Source organism: Mastigoproctus giganteus, chromosome 2 (assembly GCF_048544385.1).
Source record: "Mastigoproctus giganteus isolate SK-2022 chromosome 2, ASM4854438v1, whole genome shotgun sequence".
In the NCBI taxonomy this organism is placed as follows: Eukaryota; Metazoa; Arthropoda; class Arachnida; order Uropygi; family Thelyphonidae; genus Mastigoproctus; species Mastigoproctus giganteus.
Window position 1 is genome coordinate 4563664 of NC_143576.1, and position 23424 is coordinate 4587087.

Here is a 23424-nt window from a genome sequence, read left to right on the forward strand (position 1 = left end):
TGTGCCAGAGTATAAACAGAAAATTAATAACTATCCAGTGTTATTTCATTTTCGATGTTTCCGGACGATTCTAATAATGTCCAAAAGTTTTTCAGTTGTGAAAGAGGCAGTTCATTTTGAAAAACAATTTTGAATAGTGTATTCGGTGACATTGTTTGTCCAAACTTTTGCCAGTTCGGAGACGCAATCTCTAAGGTTAATTGTAACCTCCAAGTTTCTATTTTCTGATAACGCATTGGCAATTTTCATTATTATTCTCTTTCAGTAATGAAATTTAAAATTTTTAATAATGCCGTGGCCCATTGGCTGGAGTTTCGAAGTTACATTTGGTGGTAAAAACAACAACTTCACACTTTTAAGTTCGGCAGATATACTGGCAGGATGTGCCGGACAGTTGTCAGTTACCAACACGATTTTCCTTTTGTTATTCACTTGTCTAATTTTAATATCCATTCTTCAAAAATATCACTTGTCATCCATACTTTTTTATTAAAGGTGTAGTCAACTTCCAAAGATTTGTGCCGCTAAAACATCTTAGGTTTTTTGATATTCTGATGAATAAAAGTCTTAATTTTTCACTTCCTGTCATATTTGCTCCAACTAGCACAGTGATTCTTTCTTTGCCTTGTTTTCTGCCAAAACATTTATCATCCTTAAAAGCAAGTGTTCTATTTGGTAAACATTTAAAGAATAAACCCATTTTGTCAGCATTAAAAACATCCTTACGCTCATATTCTTCCAAAATCTTCTTTAAGGTATTGTTCCTCCAACTGTTGCAATTTTCTTCGCTTACATTAACACTTTCTCCACAAATAACCTTTTCCACAATTCTGTGGCGCTTCTTAAATTTATCTAGCCACCCAGTGCTCACATTAAATTTTGTATGTCCAAGGGACTGTGCAAAATTCAGAGCTTGTTGCTTAATTATTAGGCCCGATATTGGGATATTCTTTTCACGTGTCATTTGCACCCATTTTAGAACAGCTTTATCAACATCTTCATAGTACACAACTTAATTCGATTCTTGTCTGCTCCTCCTTCAATTGGATTTAAAATTGATTCTCGATTTTTTAAAATCGTAGATAAACTGCTTGCAGGTATGCCATATTTCTCCGCAACATCTTTTTTCTTAAAACCTTGTTCAGGATCATAATCTTTGCTTTATCATTAATACTTAAACACTTTCTCTTCGACATTGTTTCTGCAATTGTAAAAATTACTCTACTGCAGCTCTTGCCTATACACACACTGCAAACTTCGCTGCGCTGGCCATATAGTGAATTGTTAGTACCGCCTACTCAATGACATTCACTTTCCAATTCAACAGTATCACATGACCTTTCCTATCAATCACTTTGAAGAAATATACGAGTTTGTGAATTTCTTTTATTCTGCTTTCATTCATATATACACGAAAGAAAAAATTTATGATTAATGTATGCTGTGTGTTACTTTTTAGAAAAAAAAAAATACAAGAGCATATAGCCTATGTGATTGATGATGAAAGAAATAATAAAAAAAAATTCACGAAAACCATCCACAGGGAGTCCAGTTAGATGAGAACGGACATATCATACAATGATTGACAGGAAGGTCGTGGTACAGTTGAGGTGAGAAGCGAAAGTCACTCAGTAGGTGTTACTAAAAACTGACTGGTAGCATTCTATGTATTGCTGCCGCAGCATCTAAAGGTTTACTGCAGCGAATTTCGTTTTCCCCTGAGCCAACATCAATTTACAAATCTACCCTATTTATTGTAAAGTTTACGACCACTTTTAAGAAAACCCATTTGGTTTAATAACTGTAACAAAAATGAAACAAAGACCCTCCTACACCCGTAGGAGGGTCTTTGTTTCATTGGGACCCTCAATGGCCACACGTGTTCACTAAAAGGATGATTATTTAATTCCAGATGCTAATGTGCAATTTCAGAAGGAAGGAGGCAGTATATTTGAGCGGCTGTTTAGCAGTAAATGCTTGAAAATCTTCAAAAATGCTTTTACTAATTTTTTTAATAATTCGTTATAGAGAGACTAACACTTCGCTATATGGGGTTAATTTTACCTGTAATTTCGTTTCAAGGTGCAATGTTTTGCGAAAAAAATTTGTAATATAGAGAAATTCGTTAAATAGAAGTTCATAATAGAGAAGTTCCACTGTGTGTGTATATATATATATATATATATTTTTTTTTTTACTGTTAGGTTACATATATATATATATATTTTTTTTTTTATTTTTTTTATTTTTACTGTTAGGTTATATATATATAAAACTGTGTGATCATGCCAGATAAACCTCGTGCATGTGTTTTATCTAGCATGACCATGCGGTATCATTCTTGATTTCCATATGTCACGTATTCATAGCTGAGGAATTCATAGCAATCAAAAGCTCCTGTAAGTATTTTACATATTTTATCAAAAGAAGAGAGTGCTAGTGAGCAGGCTGCAAAGCCCCCTAGTATATCATTATTTCCCCCCACACACCGGAGGAGATGCAATAGCGTGTAAAGTAAATTTAAATACTACTAATGCTTAATAATTAAGGTAAATATGAAACAATATAAAAGATTAAAACTAGGGTTAGTGTGTACTTAACTGTAACATGGTTTGTGTTCTGTACGGTCTATATGGTTTGTGTTCTTTTTCTCACTCACTTGTACTCATTCATTCTTTTGGCTTTCATTTCATTTGTTCTACTCTTGCTTTCTGCACTGCACTCTCTGGGCACCTCAACTTACTGTTATTCTTCAGTCGTGGTGCAGGCCTATCTGTAAGTTTTTTGCAGGCTAGGGGAGAATGCAGTGATAGTGTTTGTGTTGTTAGTATGTATAAAGTAATGTAAGTTATTATTAACTTTGTATTCTTTCAGCCAATTACATTTGCTCTTCCAGTCATTCTCATTCACTCTCTCTTTCTATCATGCTGTTTCAACCTTTCTTTCACCAAAACTGTCATTTATTCACTTTTACCATAATTCCTAATTCACTCTTTCACTCAGTGCCCAGCCTATTCATTCTCATTCATTCATTCTTCATTCATTCTACATTGCATCCCCCTGCTGCTAGCTTACTGGTATTTTTCAGCTAATCTGCTTCCCTGTCTGCCTGTACATCCCCCTCCCTGATATGGTTACTTATTTGATGTGGGCCCCCAAGTTCCTACACATGACAGGGCAGTCCTGGGGGGGGGGGGATATGCAGGTCAGTACAGTTTTTTCATGTCAGGGCACAGAATACTGCTGTCCTGGCAGTTTAAGTCGTCATCTGGGTGTCGTGGGAGATCTGGGCAATTTTAACTATTGATTATTGTTTAATTGCTGGGGGACTGAATTGCCATTCTTTGGATAGTTCTGCTCATTCCAAATACTTTGTATGTTTGTTTGTTTGTTGTTTGGTTTTTAGGAGCATTAGCAACTAAGGCCATATTGCTCCGGGATATATGGTGGTCATTCCCTGACCGTTCCGCATCCTCCGTATTTGGTGGTGACGGGCTCGAACCTGGGTCTAATACTTTCTATGTGAAGATTGTAAAGGCTTTATAATTTCTCTTTTATGACGAACAGATGTTCTCCCCTGGGAAGGGATCCAATCTGTCCTGTTAGCTGTGTTTTGGGGATGTCATAAATTATACATTCATGTAGAATGTGTGCTCAGTCTTCACTCTCGCCACAGATGCAGTTTGGGTCATCAGTCAGGCTTAAGGAAGTTAGTTTTGCCTTTAGGGAGCCGTGACCTGTCAATATAAATGTAAAAAGTCCAGGGGCATACCACTTAGGTGGCTTTGGGCTAATGATTGCCACCCATGGCAGAAACCTTTTGATAACCAGACTTCTGGTTTCCTGCTCCCACTTTGTTTCCCATAACTCATGGAGCTTTGTGGCTATTCTTTTTCTTTCAACGTTGAAGGTGTTGGCTGTATCAGGGGCCATCCCTAGAAATTCTGTGGATATGCCCTTTTTAAGTCTAAAATACAAGCCTCTTTTGGCTACTTCCAGGTAAAGTGGGAGAGCTCCAGCCAGCACTGCAGTTTAGGTGTGTTCACTGTGTGACATGCTCTGGTAATAGTGAGAAGTATTGTTCTTTGTATCGATTCTAATTTATTCCTGTTTTTTACTATGGCCGAGCAGGTGAGCCATGCACCAACTCCATAGGTGATAACAGGTAGGAATATTGCACGGTATATGATTGCCAAGGTCTTTATTTGCCAAATAGGTAAAATTGGGGATAAAAGGTTAATTTTGACTTAAAGACCACTCCAAGATATTTTAGTTCTGTTACCATTTTTATAGTAGTTATGTTAATTTTGATTTGTGGACTTCTATATCCAAATTGCCTTTTAGAAATATTTTTTTTTTTTTTTTTTTTTCAGGAGATATTTTGAGCATGTGCATTTGTGCCCACTCCTGCAACTGCAAGAGAGCATTTGATCTTTGCTTTATAACCACTCATGCGTTACCTTTTACAAGGAATATCGTGTCATATGCAAAGGCCAGGCTTTCCACGAGGCCCAGATTCAAGGCCAGAAATATGTCCAGATGAAAGGGCCAAGGATTGAACCCTGGGGCAGCCTTTATTCACAGAGCGTGTCAATTCCTGGAACCTTGTGTGCAAGTGTAAAGTGTGTTAGTTGTCTGGCACCAGGGGTTTCCTCCCATCTCCATGTTGTGCACTCTGCTTGTATGACACAGAACTCCGTGGAGGCCAGAGATTTAAAGACTATGTGGGGAGTGGTTTGTTGTGTAGTGTTACGTTCTGTTGTTTCTCTAACCATTTAGCCGTTGGGCCCCTATTAGGACCCACTGTTGACCACACTTTTCCACAAGGAGGCAGGTCAGGCACCCAGTAGATTATTTAAGTACTCTGATAGGCCATGCCACCTACTTTCTGAGGATTTCAGTGGCAAGACCTATATATATATATATATATATATATATATATATATATAAAAAGGGGGGGGAGAACCCTAGAATTTGGAAAGTCTGAAAGAGGTTTATGAGAAAGTGGTTGAATTTTTAGATGTTGATTAGAATTTGGCGGCATTTTTAGGGGCATACTCAGTCAGTTTAGTTAGAGTGGGGGTGAGACTGAGGGGAACAGGTAGCAGGATGGGGATGATAGAGTAGGCGAAACCTTGTGTGCACTGAGACACTTCTATTTGTAAGGTAGAAGTGTCTCAGTTCTATCTGTTTATTACCTTATATAGGTTTTTTGCCTGGTGGAGTCTCCTAAGGACACACTAGGCTGCCAGAGTGAGTCAAATTGCCAACATATTTCTCCTCTGAGTTTTTAACTGTTGTCAGTAGGTGGTGCATGGCATCCTCTGTAGAGTTGCCATGCTTAAAACCATACTGATTGTTGGAATGTATTAGCATTAGCAGAGGCATATGATGCAAGAAAGCAAGCTTATGCAGCATCAGCCAAAAAAAAAAAAAAAAAAAAGTAAACCTGCTTCTGTGTAGTATTCAGGTAATCTGCTATATATTATGGGTTGAATGGGTTGAGCACACTGAATTCTGATGGGATCCTTCCACTTGTTCAGATTAAGAACCTAAGGGGGCATAAATTCAAATTAAGAAAAGACAGATGTAGAATAGATGTGCGAAAATTTGCCTTTAGCCAGCGGGTGGTTAATTGCTGGAACAAACTTCCATCTGTTGTTGTGGAAGTTGATAGGTTAAATAAATTTAAGGAGGAACTGGACGGGCATTTGGAGGGAATGGTGCGTGTTTTTTTTTTTTTTTTTTTGGCTGATGCTGCATAAGCTCATACACTTGCTTTCTTGCATCACATGCCACTACTACTATTAGTCTTTCATATATTTTTTCTTGTACAGGGAGTAGGGCTATTGATCTATATGATTTGGGATCAGTAGGGGGTTTCTCAGGGTTTTTGAGAATTAATCTTAATACAGCTTTTTTTCCATACTTTTGGGAATATACCTTTTGTGTCATACAGTTATTATATAGTGCTATTAATTTGTCTGGTGCTATTTCCAATAATTTTTTGATTGAAAGTGAAATTTTGTGAAAGCTGCCTCTTTTCTGGCCATTCTTAAAGCCTCTCCAGTCATCATGAAGGAGCACTGCTTGGCTGATCATTACCCACTCTATCAATCTTTACATGATCTGCAAATTTTGACATCATGCCCTTTATCCCGTTGTTGATGTCATTTATGAAAATCAGAAACAATGGCAGTGCCAGACCTGATCCTTGGGAGATCCTGCTTGTGATATTACACCAATCTGAAGGGTATCCATTAATCACAACTTTCTGCCTCCCCTGCCCTACAGCCATCCTGCAATCCATCTTAGAATCTCTTTTGTAATCCCAACATGTTCCAGCTTATACAATAACCTCTCATGAGGGACTGAGTCAAATGCTTTTCTAAAATTTAAATAAACTATATTAAAATTATTTCCTAACATCCAGCTTATGAATAACTATGTTAAAATAGCTAACCAGGTTAAATGTAATTTTCCCTTAACAGAACCACTTTATTTGTCCTTCAGAATTCTATTTCTATCTAAATGTCCCTGGATTGCAATCTTAATAATTGCCTCCAAGATTTTCCTTACCACTGACACCAGACTGACCAGTCTGTAGTTACCCGCTTGGTTCTTAAAACCATCTTTATGTATTGGCGATACATTAGCACTTCTCTAGTGTAAAGGAATCTTTGCCCAAGTCCAATAATTCCCTTAAGTGATTTTAATGGTTCAGTGCATTCTCTAACTGCCTCCCTCAAACTTACTGGATATATGCCATCAACTCCAGGAGCCTTATTTGCCTTGTTAGACACAAAAGATATTCTAATAAACAATCACCTATAATTTCATATATCTCAATCTTCCTCACATAGCACCTTGTTACCACGAAGGGTCTTTTGTCAATAAAGATTGATGTGAAGTACCTATTCAGCTTAATGGCAATATCAGAATTATTTATTACTTTCCTGGATCTATTATTCGATGGTCTGAACTGATTTTCTCATAACTTCTCAGCATTCATGTACAAGAAATTCCTTGTCCCCATTCTCTGTTCTCTTAGCAAGTGCTTTCTCATACTCAGCCTTTGCTGCCCTAAAGTTTTCTGCGGTGCTATTTCAGATACACTTGTAGCTGCTGTAGGCTTCAGTATTTTTCATAATTCTGTAAGGTTCCTCCAACTTAGTATCCTCCTCGTGCTATATTTTCTTCATGGTGTATAGCTTCCTTTAGTGATTCTAATGTAGTCATCCTCTCCAATCTGTCAGTTGATAGATGCCATGTAGCATTATAGTTTTCTTTCCTGAAATTAAAACTCCTGCCTTTACCTTTAACAACTGCAACATTTTTCTTCATCTTTCAAATAATGGTGTGGTGATTACTTCCTACTAATGGTTCCTGTGCTGTGAGCCCTAAGATGTCATATGATGTGTGAGTAATGACTGTTCTAGAATATTCTTACCACTAGTACTTTCTGTTCATGCCAGTGTAAATAATTATCTAGTTTGTTTTAAATTTTTTTTTTTCTCTATTGAGGTTGTTTTCATAAGAAGTTTGAAATATGACCCTCCCCATCCTTCCTGCATACATTTACACTAGACGCACTATAGCCAGTGTAACACACACACACACACACACACACACACACACACACACACACACACACACACACACACACACACACACTGTACATTCCACAGTGATACTCATCATTACCCATTTCTAGGTGACACCATGTTTCCATTAGCTGTATTATGTTAGCGTTAGTTGTTTTAACCAGGAGTTTGAATTCACTCATTTTATTTACAACACTCCTGACATTACTGTAGACAATTAAAACTAAGAATCCTTATATAATTTATACCCTGACACATCCCTCGAAGTTCTTTAAGCATATTTCTCTAGCACGAGCTTCCTGTTTACCTGAAACACTGTTACTATAATAACATACGGGATCTCTTGCCAATATTGGCTGTTTTGGCAACAAACAGTTGCCACAACCTGTAAGTAGAAGGAACAACATAGATTCCTTCTACCTACAGTTACAGGACACACTGAAAAGATTTCCTCCCCAAAAGTGGTATTACAGATTCCCTCAAGTTTAGCACTAATCCATAAGGCTTTTTTTCAGCGTTTAATCCTTCCTATTGCATCTGCGCAGAATTGCAGAGGCATACACATTCTGATCTGACTCATGGCTTTTTTTTTCTTTTAGCAGAGTCCTATATTTATTCTAATCCAGGGTGACTTGGATGTCTGTTTGATATTTGGGAATTTCCTAATTTTGAGGGAATAATGTACACCTTGGGTGAAAAGAGGCTTTTCCCCTTAAGATTTAAGATAAACATAAGTGATAAATAGTTGTCTGAAGTAATATTTCCAATTAAAAAAAAAATAATAATAAATAAATACAAGAATTCCATTGTAACATTAAACCTGAAGGGTTTAATTGGTTTTCAGTTTGGATATTAGGATTATTAGCAGCCCAGGAAATAGAATTGTGTCCTCTGTAACAGTATAATATTTTTGTACCTTGTTACTCATTTGTTTGGAGAAGTCTGGGTTCGATTCCCGTTTTTTAGCAGAAGAATTTCTGAAGTTCCTTTCAGCAGAGGCTGTAGTTAGATAATCTTAGGTGGAGAAAGTAGGGCCTCTTCTTCCTCCCCTCAATAATTTATTCTGGGATATTCAACCACACAACATGCCTGAGAAAACCTACTTGTATAGACATAATTGTTGCTGCCAACTCTCCAGGTTTACGACAGAGAATCCATCTGTTTTATTCACTTTGACTCTATAACTAAATATAATATAATATAATATATTCAGTTATAAAGAGTTTCTCAGTCTTTTTGCAAAAAAAAATAATTGTACATCTTTTCTTTTCACAAAAAAATAAAACTACATTAAAATTGGAATTTTTTTTAAGTTGCACAAATTTCTGAAAATTATCATTAGCGAACTGACTGTTTACATTGTAAAATATAAATGCAGGATGAAAAGGTGTTCTCTATTATGCTGTCATTTCATAGTACTTGTGTACTGCATTGCTAATTGACAGTCTCTCAGTAAATTGTCAAAGCAATATGACATAATTTCAGAAGACATATACACAAGATTTTCCATGTATTGTAAACTCTGAAAAAGGTAACACGTTTGCCTTCTGAACTGTATGTAGACATGATTCTTCAAACAGAAGGAAATCTGATGCTATCAGACATTTTCAAATATATTAAGCATAAGAACAGTATGCTGTGCATAGAAAAGAAATGCAAAAATATATTGTAGCATTTCGTAGTGAACAATGCACTGTTGAGTCAGTTCGGTGTGACATAAGCACTGCGAAAGCAAAAATAAGAGGAGTGTGTTATAGGCCTAATGACTCAAATGAGTACAACAAACAATTGTACAGAGAAATAGAGTAAATCAGAATGTCTTATAATAGGGTATTTTAACTTCCCAGATATTGACTGGAACTTGTGGGTTAGTCACTCGCACACTAGCAAGACTTTTGTGGATTTATTGAATGATTTATGTTCACACACAAGGAGTTATTAACAAAAGAAAATGCCAGGTTATCAAATTGTTTTCTGCAGCAGCATGTTCGAGAGGCAACCAGAGAGAGTAATGCCGTTCATCTGGTTATCAGTGATCATTCGTGTAGTAAGAATTTGCAGATAAAGGAACCACTAGGTGGCAGTGATCACGGTGTATTGATGTGGGATTTACTTAAAAGAAATAATTACCATCAGGGGTAAAGGAAAGGGTTTTTGCTTCTGTGAAGGTGACTGCAGTGGTCTCAGACAGTTTTTAAATTCTGTACAGTGGGACCAACTGATGATGTTACTAACAGCAAATTCTAAGTGGGAAGCATTCAAGGAATTAATCGTGGAAGCTACTAAACGTTTCATACCTATTAAGAAATATTATTCAAGGTTTAGGCCTAAATGGTTGTCAAATGAACTAATGAGAGTCGTGGCAGAGAAGAAAAATGCATGGGATGCATATAAATGGGTGACACAGAAGCCTATGGCAGATATAAGCTAGTCTGTAATCAAATCACAAAACAGATCAGGTAAGTGAAGCAGATTACAAGAAATCTTTGGCAAAAGTTGCTAAGAAAAACAGCACGGATTTATTTACTTATATAAACTCTTAAAGAAAGGGGATGAATCAGATTGGTCAACTTGATATCGACGCTTCAACTGGTGATGATCCTGCTCAGATAGCAAACAAACTGAGTGAGTATTTTGCACCTACGTTCACACACGAGGAGTTATTAACAAAAGAAAATGCCAGGTTATCAAATTGTAGCAGTGTGCTTAATGATTTTGTAATAACAGAGAACAAAGTGGGGGAGAAATTGTTGAAGTTAAACATAAGAAAGGCACCTGGGGGTGGATGGGATCTATCTCGTTATATTAAAGGAGGCGGCAAAGGAACTAAGCACACCCTTAGTCATAATTATGAGAGCATCCTTGGACTCAGGGAAGGTTCTCCACAGACTGCAGATGTGCCAATTTATCCCCAGTTCACAGAGGAGGGGGATTGAAGGGTGACACGAGTAATTACAGACCAGTTAGTTTAACTTCTGTTCCAGGTAAAATAATGGAGTCACTGGTTAAAGATGCATTGCAGGAGCATCTAAACAAGACTGCAGCAATAAATCAGACACAGCATGGGTTTGTTAAGGGGAAGTCTTGTCTGACAACTTCGATTGGATAGGAACTGGATGCAAAAAATAATTTTGATATCATATACTTTGATTTCAGGAAAGCTTTTGACACTGTTGTGCATGGAAGACTGCTATACAAATTGGAGCAGAATGGTATTAAGGGTGGTTGAGTGGGAAAAAATAGATTGTGGTAATCAATGGGTGCTGCTCTTCGTGGACTAATGTTATTAGTGGAGTTCCACAGAGTTCGGTGTTGTGCCCACTGTTGTTTTGTATATTTCTCAGTGATATTGATGAAGGAATATTAGGCTTAGTATCGAAGTTTGCAGATGATACAAAGATTGGGAAGGTTGTTAATGACAGTAAGGGCAGTGTGCTACTGCAACAGAATCTAGAAAATTTGGGCAGATGGGCTTCAAAGTGGCAACTGAAGTTTTAACATTGACAAATGCAAAGTACTACATATTGGTAGAAGTAACCCCCAGAGGAATGTACCAACTGTATGGTACTACCTTAAGTTGGTAGAAAATGAAAAAGACCTGGGACTAAGTGTGCAGTTAGATATGACGTTTTCTGAGCAATGCAGACAGGTTGCAAGAGCAGGTCATAGGGTTTTGTCAATGATATACAGGAATCTTGCTAGCAGGGAAAAGGTGATTATCCTTTTGTATAAGGCAATGGTCAGGACACAACTTGAGTACTGCAAACAGGTCTGGAGGCCTCATTTCAGGAAGAATGTAGAATTGCTTGAGTGTGTACAGAGAAGGGCAACAAGATTCGTGAGGGGAATGAAGGGATCCTCTTACCAAGAAAGGCTTAAGCTCTGCAAATTGCAGCGGCTGGAGAGTAGGCACCTGTGGGGTGATCTGATTGAGGTGTATAAGGCCTTGAATGGGTTGAGCACTCTGAATTCTGATGGGATTCTTCCACTTGCTCCAATTACAAATCGAAGGCGGGCGGCATAAATTCAAATTGAGGAAAGATAGTTGTAGAATAGATGTGTAGAAATTTGCTTTTAGCTAGCGGGTGGTTAATTGCTGGAAGAAACTTCCATCTGTCATTGTGGAAGTTGATGGTTTAAATAAATTCAAGGAGGAACTGGCCAAACATTTAGAGGGAATGGTTGTGTGAATTTCTTTTTTCTTTTTTTTTTTTGGTTGATGCTACATAAGCTCATATGCTTGCTTTCTTGCATTATATGCCACTATTACTATATTCCAATATGAGCATTTGCAATCTTGCGCTTACCCAAACTGTTGTATAAACCACAGTTTTGGTAAATGCAATGTTATCAGAAGCCCTCAATTTTCTTCAATTTATCATTTTAAATGGAAAACAAAAAATTAAAAAGAAGAGTTCACCAGGTGCAAACTAATATTTAATTGAACTGGCTCTGACATGAGCACACTGTCGAGCCATTGCAGGGTCAAGTTCTGAAGATAATCAACTGATAGTTCTTGGTTCCAAACACAAATTATGGCTTCCTGAAGTTCACATAGGGTCTTTGGTTTCTTTCTGGCAACTGCAGCTTCCACATGATGCCAAAAGTTCTCTATAGGATTTAGGTCCAGGCTGTTTCCTGGCCAGCTAAGAGTTGTAATTGACCATTCTTCCAACCATTTTTTCACCTGTCACAAATGTAAACACATTACTGTTGAACTTATAACGCAGAAATGAAGCTAAAGTAAATACAGAAGTGTCTACTTACATTTTTTGCCCGATGACAAGGAGCCAAGTTATCATGAAATATGCAGTTACTTGGCAGGTTGAAACGGTCTCTAATGGTTGGCAGCAGTTTGCCTTCCAATATTGCCTGGTATCCATTGGCATTTATGGAACCTTTTATAAACTTCAGGGGATACAAAATGCACCCCCATATCATTTGGCTGATAGGGAATTTCACTGTAGACACCATACAGTTTGGATGGTATTCTTCACCACATCTACGTCGAATCGTTTGTCTCCCATCAGAGCCATAGAGGTTGAATTTCTTCTCATCTGAGAAAATAACTGACTTCCGCTGCTCGGGGGTCGATTTGACATGTTCCTTACACCAAATTATTCGGGCCCTTTTCTTTTTTTTTTTTTTTTTTGTGTGAGGAGGGGTTTCTTAGGACAACGGGCTACAAGTCCATTTTTAAAGAGGCATCTTCTGACTGTTACTGTACTTGCCACCACTCCTGTATGTTCTTCCCATTGTCTTTTCAGCTCAGACGAAGCTTTATGGTTTTTAAGGCATAAGCACTTCAAAATGAGGTCCTGTTTTGACATAGAGACTCATTTGCATCTTACTGATAGCAAAAAAAGGAACCTTTTTTTTTTTTCTATCAGTATCCGGTAGAACCAGTATTCTTGAATTTGGAAAGAAATCTCACTGTTGACTGATTACAAGACAATTTATAAGCAATATGACAGGAAGAACATCCTTCTTTACGTAAACCAACAATAGCACTCTTTCTTTGTGATCAACTGCATGTAACTCGCCATCCTGACACTAGCAAGGAATGACTGCAACTCTTGCAGGACGTGCTTATATAGCTGAAAGTAACAGCTGATGCAATATATGTTATCACGTACACATGTCAGTCTTATCTGATACAATCTGTAAAAAATATTGCCATATACTTATTTGGACGACAATTATAATTTTAAGGGGCGATTCACTTTCTTTGAACAGCAGTGTATATTGATACATGTCCACTATGTATATATCATCTACTAATTGTGAAGTTTGCATAATTGGTTGCATAATTTCTTTTGCCAAATTTTCATTAATTTTTGCACATCTAGAGAAGCTTTGCTTCAGATCTCCTCTCTGGATCATCTTCGTTAAGTACATAGTAATAGACGCATGTGACGCAAGAAAGCAAGCATATGGGCTTATGTAGTATCAGCCAAAAAAAAAAAAAAAAATTACGCAACCATTCCTTCTAAAAGTCTGTCCAGTTCCCTCTTGAATTTATTTAAGCTATCAGCTTCTACGACAGATGGAAGTTTGTTCCACCAATCAACCACCCGCTGGCTAAAGGCAAACTTCTGCCCATCTTTTCTACAACTGTCTTTCCTCAATTTGAATTTATGCCCCCTTAGGTTCGTAATCTGAGCCAGTGGAAGAATCCCATCAGAATTCAGCATGCTCAACCATTCAAGGCCTTATACTATACACCTCAATCAGATCTTCTCGCAGGTGGCGCCTCCGTAGCCAGGTGGCCAGGAGCAGCAGTGCATAGCACACGCTTCTTGATTAGACCGGGGTTCGAGCCCATGACCACCAAATACGGAGGATGCGGAAAGGTCAGGGAATGACCACCACATATCCCCAGAGCAATATGGCCTTAGTTGCTAATGCTCCTAAAAACTAAATAACAAACAAACAAACAAACCTCGCAGGTGCCTAGTCTCCAACCGCTGCAATTTGCAGAACTTAAGCTTCTCTTGGTAAGAGAATCTCTTCATTCCCCTCACCAATCTTGTTGCCCTTCTCTGTATACGCTCAAGCAAATCTACATCTTTCCTAAAATGAGGCCTCCAGACCTGTACGCAGTACTCAAGTTGTGGCCTGACCATTGCCTTATACAAAGGGATAAACACCTCCTTTCCCTGCTAGCAAAATTCCTGTATATCATTGCAAAATCTCATGACCTGCTCTTGCACCTGTCTGCTTTGCTCAGAAAACTTCATATCTGACTGCACAGTTACTTTTTCATTTTCTACCACCTTAATTTAGTACCACACAGTTGGTACGTTCTTCTGCGGTTACTTCTATCCATATGCAGTACTTTGCATTTGTCAATTTTAAACTTCAGTTGCCACTTCTCAGCCCATCTGCCCAAATTTTCTAGATCCTGTTGCAGTAGCACACATAAACTTTGTTATCCTGACTATTTTAAAATTCGTCGTACTGAATTTGGGGTATTTTTAGTTTACCTTTTGTGAACTGGGGGAGGAGCAGGTTAGAGCTTGATTAACAAAAAAGTATAATCTTTTTGAGCTGAATATGATCTGTTGTGAGGGAGAATAGAAACATTTCATGTCTCTCCGAATTTTTAATTATTTGATAGCATGTTTTAAAGGAGGGTGACAATTAGGAATTATTTTCAAATGATTGCACTACCTGGAATAAGTAATGCTTCACCAGGGTACCTGCCCACCCACCGAGGAAGACCTTGAAACTGTGCCAGCTACGTGGTGGTATCCACTTAGAATAAGTAACAATAGTCTTCTCCATTGGTAAAGCATTACGTATTCAAAGGTAATGTAATGTGGCAGCTTGTTGGAAGGTATTCACAATATGATGTACACTTTTTAAAATGATGTTGCTTTCAGCTATTTTAGAGTTTGCTGCTTACTGACTGATGCTCTAGCATTAGCTCATACGTCAGTTAAACTTTCACACAGCCTGAGGCATAATCCCTAAAATGTGTTTAGTTTCTGGATCCTAGTGATGGATCCAACTTTCATCCATTGTTACTAGTCATGATGAAAACTCCTCTTGCTTTTCCTTGCACATTGACAACATATCATGTGCACGAGTCCTTTCCTTCTTCTGGTAAGGTCAGAATGTTGGGAACCCATCTAGTAGGCACTGTACTCATATATGCAGACTGTTGATGGGTGATGTTCTCGACAGACTCTACACTAGTTTGGAGTTCTGCAGCTAGTTCTTTGATGCTAATATGGTGATTTCTCAGCATTAATGCCTCAAATTTTACAATACTCTTCTGTTACCACAGTTGTTGGGCCTCTGGGATTTCTCATTGTGCAGTAAGGTTCTTCCACAGTTGAATTGTTTTTACCAACATGCAACAACACTAACCTGGGCAGTCTTTTCCAGACAGCCACCATTTCTTCATGGATTGTTTTGAGCATCCCTTGCAGAAAGAGGAACCGAATCACTGGTCTGTATTCCACTTGATCCATTGGGACACCTCATTCAGTGCTGCAAAGAAGAAAAAATGAATTTTCAGATCAAAACCAAAATTTGTATGGTTGCTATAGAGATTTAATATCTCACACAAAAAAAAATTCTTTCTATCCTATATTATATACTTCTAGATCAATACAAATCTTTTTTGTACTTCCCTCATATTTCACTAATTTTTTATATTAATTTCATTTATTGGTGTGAATTATCAGCTGAGGTAGTTCTGCTGTATTTACATGTAAATAAACGCAGTTGCAGCTTCTGTTAGATTTTTTTCCAAGGTGGTTTCCGTTAGTTTTTTTTTTTTTTTAAACTAAAGTAAACTTAATTATTAAATTTATTTAATTGTATGTTTCGGATATTAATATTAGCAATAGCCACATGGTGAAAGGAAGCCTATGGTTTATGCTGCACCAGCCAAAAAAAAAAAAATAAAGGTTTATGCTGCACCAGCCAAAAAAAAAAAAAAAAATAAATAAATAGAATAAAAAAAATAATAATAATAAGAAAATTAAAAAAAAAATAATAATAAGAAGAAAATTTAAAAAAAAAATAATAATTAATAAAATAAAAGGAAATAGACAACCTATGCGTTTCCCTCCTCCAATAGGTAATTATCCAGCTGACATTTGAATTTCCCCAAACTGTCAGCCTCTACTACCCACGTACGTAACTTATTCTAGTAATTTATAACTTGTAATTTATAAGAACTATAATTTATTAAAATAAATTATAGAACTATAATTTATTTTATTATGTAAACTTATAATTTATATATTAAAATTGAGTTATGAAAACAACAGGGATTACCTTTATTTTTCATATAGGATTCTTCTTTTCCAACCAACTTCCAATGCAGTAACAATTCTTTGTGAAGACTATATGAATTTTACAAAAAACGTGAAACATCTTCCCCACTGTCAGAACATTATTTTGCCAGTGGGGAAGATGTTTCACATTTTTTGTAAAATTTATATTGCCTTCATAAAGAATTGTCAGCACGTTGGACTAGGAGAGTTGGTTGGAAAAGAAGCATCTTGTATCAAAAATAAAAGTAATCCCTGTTGTTTTCATAATATAATAGAATATAGGAATTATCGAGCGCTTAATAGCTCTCTATTATCAAATCTATTAAAATTGAGTGTATAAGTCAAAGTTGCCATTATTTTGCAGTTCACCTTAATTTTCCCTTTGTCTCTTATTTTTAGATCTGTGACTTTGGTTTGGCACGTGTGGAAGAACCAGATGAAAATAAGCACATGACTCAAGAAGTTGTCACTCAGTATTATCGAGCACCAGAATTGTTAATGGGAGCCAACCATTACACAGAAGCAGTTGATATTTGGTCTGTTGGGTGTATTTTTGCTGAACTTCTTGGTCGACGTATACTTTTCCAAGCACAGACTCCCATTCAGCAGGTTACCTTTAAAATTCTTTCTTTTCCTTAATGTATCACTGTATAGAATTGTAAAGATAGCTTCTAGTTTAGATTTGTGATTTCATTAAAATTATTTATTGAATGTACCCCCTTCCCTTTATTTTTGTCCAGTTCATTTTAAAGGTTACAATACATTAATTTGCTAAATGACATGCTGAATTCAGTAGATGAAGAACATAATTTAATAGATATTTTTTGTATGTTGATTTTTTTTCCCTCATTTTTGTCCTATTTAAAGCTGGAACTTATCACTGACCTCTTGGGAACTCCATCAGTAGAAGAAATGAAATATGCCTGTGAAGGAGCTCGAGCACATATGATGCGACGGCCACGAAAGCCTGCCTATACTACAGTTCTATATACACTGTCTTCTCAAGCCACCCATGAAGCAGTGCATTTGCTAACTCAGATGCTTGTTTTCAATCCTGTAAGTAAACACAAAGTTTAACTGCATATTTATTTCTTAAAAATAAGATAAGTGTTTGTGTAATAGGTGCAAGATTCCATTGAAATCATTTCTAGGATTTCGTTTTACTTCTCTGATGCAGCTCCAACTATAGCTAGAGGAGTTTAAAGCATCACTGTAACATTTTTCCTGGCAGCCAATTTGCTAGTGCTGCAATCATCGCAGCACTAGCTAAAAAAACTCCCACAAAAAAAGTGCACAGCCACTCTTTTTTGTGGGAGACAATGGGCTCAGTCTCACTGTGTAAATCTGCATGTGAATATATATAAAAAGTGAATACAGTTGTGCCCCGTATCTGTTGATTCAGTTACCCGCGGTTAAAGACAGGAAAAACACAGGAAAGGGAAGCATCGTATTGATGCTTTCCTTTATTTTTTATGATGTCAATTTTAAATCTAATAGCTTCCCTTTATTTTATACAATGTCATATATGGTTTGGTCACAAAGATTATAATGGTTCTTTAGAGATTTAGCAGATGCACAGTTTTCAAATTTTTGTTTAATTTGAAAGCACAACTCTTGCGTTTGCCGATCGTTTTCGTGATTTCTAAACAAAAAAAAAAAAAAAAAAAAATCCGACATCCCTGACATAAATAATGAAACAAAATTTATCCTTTTGTGATGTGATGGAACACAGTGATTGATGCAACACACTAAACCAAACTAAACAGGCCTCTCTCTTTTTTTTTTTTTTTTTTTTTTTTTTTTTTAGCAGTAGGTGTGAAGACACCGGGGGTTGCAAGATAATAGGCACACTAATCTCCCAATGACGACTTATATTCTTGTCGCTTATTTACATCTTGCAAAATATCTGTTTATATCTATTTAGTTATTACTTGAATTTTATGATTTCTGGATTTTTTTTTTTTTTTTTTTAATTTGGAGTCCCTCGCAGATACGGTGTTCTTACTGTACATATAAAAATAAACCTGTTTGGATATCTGCCTATGATTTGGCTATAAATCTTTAAAGTATTAACCCCCTTCCTGGAACATTTTTTTTTTTTTTTTTTTTTCCCCTTAAAAATGTGCCATAACGGATCGACTTTTTTTATTTTACAGATTTAAAGTATACATCATGCGTATACTCATTGTATAGTTTTTTGTGTTTTTTATAAATTTTTTAGTATAAAATACATGCAAGTAATTTACCCATTTGGGCTATATCTCATGTATGCCAAAAAAGTGTGGAAATTATGCAGATTTTTTAATAAATTATCACTTGTGCTAAAAGAAAGGAATAGAAAAACACAAAAAAAATGCAAACTTACTTTATTCCCTGAAAGACAATTTGAATTCCATTTAAAAAAAAAAAAAAAAAAAAAAACAACAGCATTTCATGAAAAACAGTAATTTTACTTGGTGTGGTAGGTCTTGAAGCAAGGAGTGATGCAAAGACTAATTTCACATATTTTGCACATGTAGAGTGTCTCCTTTTGAATTTTCTTGCCATTTCTGTTCCGTTTTTTGGAGCATACCCAAGAAGTTTTAGTTGGAAACTTCTTCTCAGTTGGTGGCATATCAATGGGATAATGGCCTGGTGAATAGCGAGTTGGGTGGCATGTTGAGGATGGCCTTCCCTTTCTAACTACAGGAATTTGCGGGTGATATTTCTTGATGATTTCATCAATCAGGTCCAATCTGAAATTCAAGGTTGAAAGAGCTTTTTGGCCATCTGAAATCATGGCTTTGTACAGTAGAAATGAATTCCACAGCTAGGTCCATTAGGTGAAAGAAAACCTTCTTGTAGTATTTTTTAAATCTGTTTCCTTTTCAGGGGATAGTCCGCCAAATGCTAGTCAACTTTATCTACACCTCCCATGGAAAAGTTATAGTCACAAACTACTTTGGGTCTCTTCACAACTCCTGTTCGAGTTTCTATTTCTTCCTGAGAAGGATTATGGACCGTAGATAACAACACTACCTCTTTTTTATCTTTCCAATGCAAGGCCATGACTTTTCCTCTTTGAAAAGCAGCAACTTCTTGCCTTTTCAGCATTTCGGGCATTCACTTTCTGTTTAGTCTCACTGTACCGTAAACATCAGTTTTCTTTGTGATGAGAATATCAGCTAATTGGGGACTGGTATAATAATTGTCCACTGTGAGGCAATATCCTTTTCCTAACAGAGGAAACTTTGACTCTTTATGAGAGTCAAAACCACTTGCGTAGACATAGGGAGACCAATAAAGTCTGGATCCATTTCTGTGCCTTTTCCTACATATATTATGAAAGTCTAAACATAGCCACTTTCAGATTCACACAGCATATAATATTTTATGCCAAACCTTGAGTGCTTCAATGGCATGTACTGCACCCAACTGAGTCTTCCTTTGTACAGCATCAAGCTTTCATCTATTGTTATGTGTATCTTTTTGGGACATACCGGCTTCTAAATTTATTTTCTAAGAAGCAACAGACATCATAAATCTTGTTTAGTTTTGGATTTGGGTGTATATTTGCATCATATGACTCATTATCTGAGAAATGAAGATATTGTTTTATCTTTTTATAATGCCTAAGAGTCATCGTAGTTCCAAACACTGGTGTCTCAAGTAATGGCGTTTTTGACCAGTGCATATATTCTTCAGGCTTTCTCACAATACCTTGCAGCATTTTCAGAGCAAAAAATACTCTCAATTCAGCATGCATCACTGGAGTCCAACTAGAATCACGAGCACTACTTTGTTCTGCAAATTTATTGGTCTCAGAGCATACTAGATTGATTAGTTCTTCATCAAAAAATAAAGCAACAAAGTCTGGGGGAGTCATTTCATCTGTATTGCTTTCAATGCACAAATCTGGCTGAGCAAAAAATGGAAATCTTGGCGGTGGCAGGGGGAGGTCTTTAGTGCACTCAATTTTGCACCACTCTCTAGCATCTAAAACACTGACATCACTGTCTTCTTCATCTGAATCAAAACGTGAAAAAGAATCTTCAGAACTGGATTTACCAGAAGTTTCAAATTCACTATATGAATTGTCACTAATTTCTTCTTGTTCTTCACTACTCACTATAAAAATAAATTTAAAAAATCAAGGGGAACGCACAAGCAATAATTGTGAACTAGCTATATTCTGACACACGGCCACTGCAAGTGGATAGGCGAGGTAAACATCGCTTACGGCCGGCAGTTGAAAAGAGTCGCAAAATATTTTTCGATATTGTTTTCTGATTGGTAACCGCTTATCAGTATTCAGCATTTATTTTATTTTGATTACTGGCAGCACATAGGAACATGAGATACTGTTCTTAAATTGCTGTATAATAAAAGTGAAATGAAAGTCAGTCATCTGCTGCCAGGCGTAATAAAATCCCGAGAAATGTCGGGATTTATCTGGCTAATGCAAAATTAGCCAGATAAATGCCAAATAAAATAGGTTTCAGTCCTAAATTTGGAGGTATTATTGTATGCTTTTTATCCTGAGATATTTCGTGTATGTTTCAAATAACTTTTAAACCTAAAAACGAGATATCTCGGGATAATCCGTGAAGGGGTTAATGTTACACCAGTACTTTAGCTCAGCAATATCACCTAATTTTGAAACACGAATGGTATGTAGTTTCTTATAAGAAATTACCAGGTGACCCTAATGTAATAGTTAGTATTATATCAAGTTTGTCACTAAGCTTTAATGTTCTTTTTTTCTTCTTTGTATGAGGTTTATTAACTTTAGGAGATATAGTGAGGGGTTTTTAATTTAAAATAAATGTAAAACAGCAGTATAATCTGTGGTATCAGTACAGAATTCACTTTCAAAATGGCGAATGTAAACAAATACGCTAATCACATGACTTGCTGTTTTATATTTTTTTGGCACTGCCAAAACATCTGTGCTGTAGTAGTGGCATGTGATGCAAGAAAGCAAGTGTTATGCAGCATCAGCCAAAAAAAAAAAAAAAACAATTTCCTCTAAATGTGTGTCCAGTTCCTCCTTAAATTTATTTAACCTCTCAACTTCCACAACAACAGATGGAAGTTTGTTCCAGCAATTAACCACCTGCTGGCTAAAGGCAAGTTTCTGCACATCTGTTCTACATCTGTGTGTAAACATTCCATCTCAATGTTGCCGTTAGCTCAGATGTTCTGTTATTTTGGGGTGCCATTATTTTGACAGTCTACTGTACAGTGTAATTCTCAGAATATGTACTACAATATTAAACAAGAAAATGAAGATTATACATTTTGAATTGATTGCAGTGTAGTAACATAAATTTATAAATTACATATGTATTTACTTATATGTTACCATTGTTGGTGCACTATAGCCTGTGTTGCTCTGATGTTCCAACAAACTACATGTGCGCACGCGCTCACACACACACACACACACACACACACACACACACACACACACACACACACACACACACACACACACACACACACACACACACACACACACAAGGTCTAACCACAGACAGAGTAATTGGTTCAGACTTTAAAATACTCTGCCAATGTACTGTGCACTGTTTCAGTGGCAGAGTGTGTTTTAAAAGAGAATTATGAAAGCACATGATAGCAGTTAATTCACTTTCAGTTAGGCTGCATCTGAAAAAAGTTCTAATCAGTAATGAACATCTTTGAATAAAACTTATTGCTTAACCACGGTAGGTTTTCTCCTCTTCACCTCTATAAATTTGAGGTTCTATTACATATGCAATGAATTTATTCTTTATTCTTCATATACCGAAACATGCAATGTTTGCATTCACTTTATTGTAGTATTTAAAACAAGTTTCCCTACAAGTTTGTGCAATAATGCACATCCTCAAATTTCTTTGCTATTATTGGATTGTTATTCACAATTAATAGAGTAAGAAGTACACAAAGCTACAAAGCTTTATTCATTGCATTATTGAAAGTGACAAATCCAGCATGGTGGATTTGTCCTTTTGAAACAGTTGGTGATCACCTTTTTGTCAACCTCATACCATGCTGAAATGCAATTATCTTGCCTGCAACATGACCTTTTTAAATTGTTTTGTTTTTGAAAGATCATAATTTTGCTTAAAAGCATTCTTCAATAGTTTCCTAAAGCACTGAGTTACACCTTGATGAAGTGGCTGAAGAACTTGCCATATCAGGTGACAGATACTCAGCAGTGATTAACTTGGTAATTAGGGGTGCAACTATCGACAAACAGCAAAATTTTTTATTCTCCCTTCTCAAGATTTTTGAAAATAAGAATGTTACCACACAGCTTACAAAACTGGCCTCTCATTAGGTGTCAGTGGCCAGGATTGCAAGCAAAATAGCAACATGTCTTCATTTCTGATGTAAACCAGCCAAAAGGTAAAAAACATAAACATAAATAAAAACGAGAATAAAAATTTTTTTACAAGGATTAAAAGGGGTTTTTGAAAATGGCTTGTGAACTTCACGATGATGACGAGAAATTACAAACTGGAATCAACAACAGAAATTTTAGAAACATATAACTTTGGTCTAATTAGTCTAATCCAAGTTTATTTATGTTTATGTGGCAACATCCTTATTTTGTCAATTTTGTACACTGGTGTGCAAAACTTAAGGACCAACACTTTCTAAAGGCTGCAACCACAAAATTAAACGAAACAGCCTGTGGCGATTTGTATAACTGGCCACTCAGTAGAAAGCCGGTGCACGTGCAAAATTTTGAATCGTGACGAGAGGGCTCACATAAACAGATAAAAGCAGCAGTTATGTGAAAATTATTGAATGATGAGAATGATTGTTGCAGACGTATAATCGGTTTCATACAGTGCTACAGACAACAAAATGGCCAGTAGACAACATATGGATGACTTTGGTGCCTCCGTAGCCAGGTAGGCAGGAGCAGCAGTGCGTAGCACACGCTTCTTGATTAGACCGGGGTTCGAGCCTGTGACCACCAAATACGGAGGATGCGGAAAGGTCAGGGAATGACCATCGCATATCCCCGGAGCAATATG

At 36.6% G+C, this 23424-nt stretch overlaps 1 protein-coding gene across 2 annotated transcripts in view; it reads left to right on the forward strand.

Moving 5' to 3' along the window:
- nmo (serine/threonine-protein kinase nemo) overlaps positions 1-23424 on the forward strand; it is a 249634-nt gene that overhangs the window by 153695 nt on the left and 72515 nt on the right. For both annotated transcript variants that reach the window (XM_090387956.1, XM_090387947.1), the window contains exons 6-7: positions 16796-17005; positions 17264-17452. In XM_090387956.1, the coding sequence (XP_090244082.1) occupies positions 16796-17005; positions 17264-17452 (399 nt within the window). The remainder of the gene's footprint in view (positions 1-16795; positions 17006-17263; positions 17453-23424) is intronic.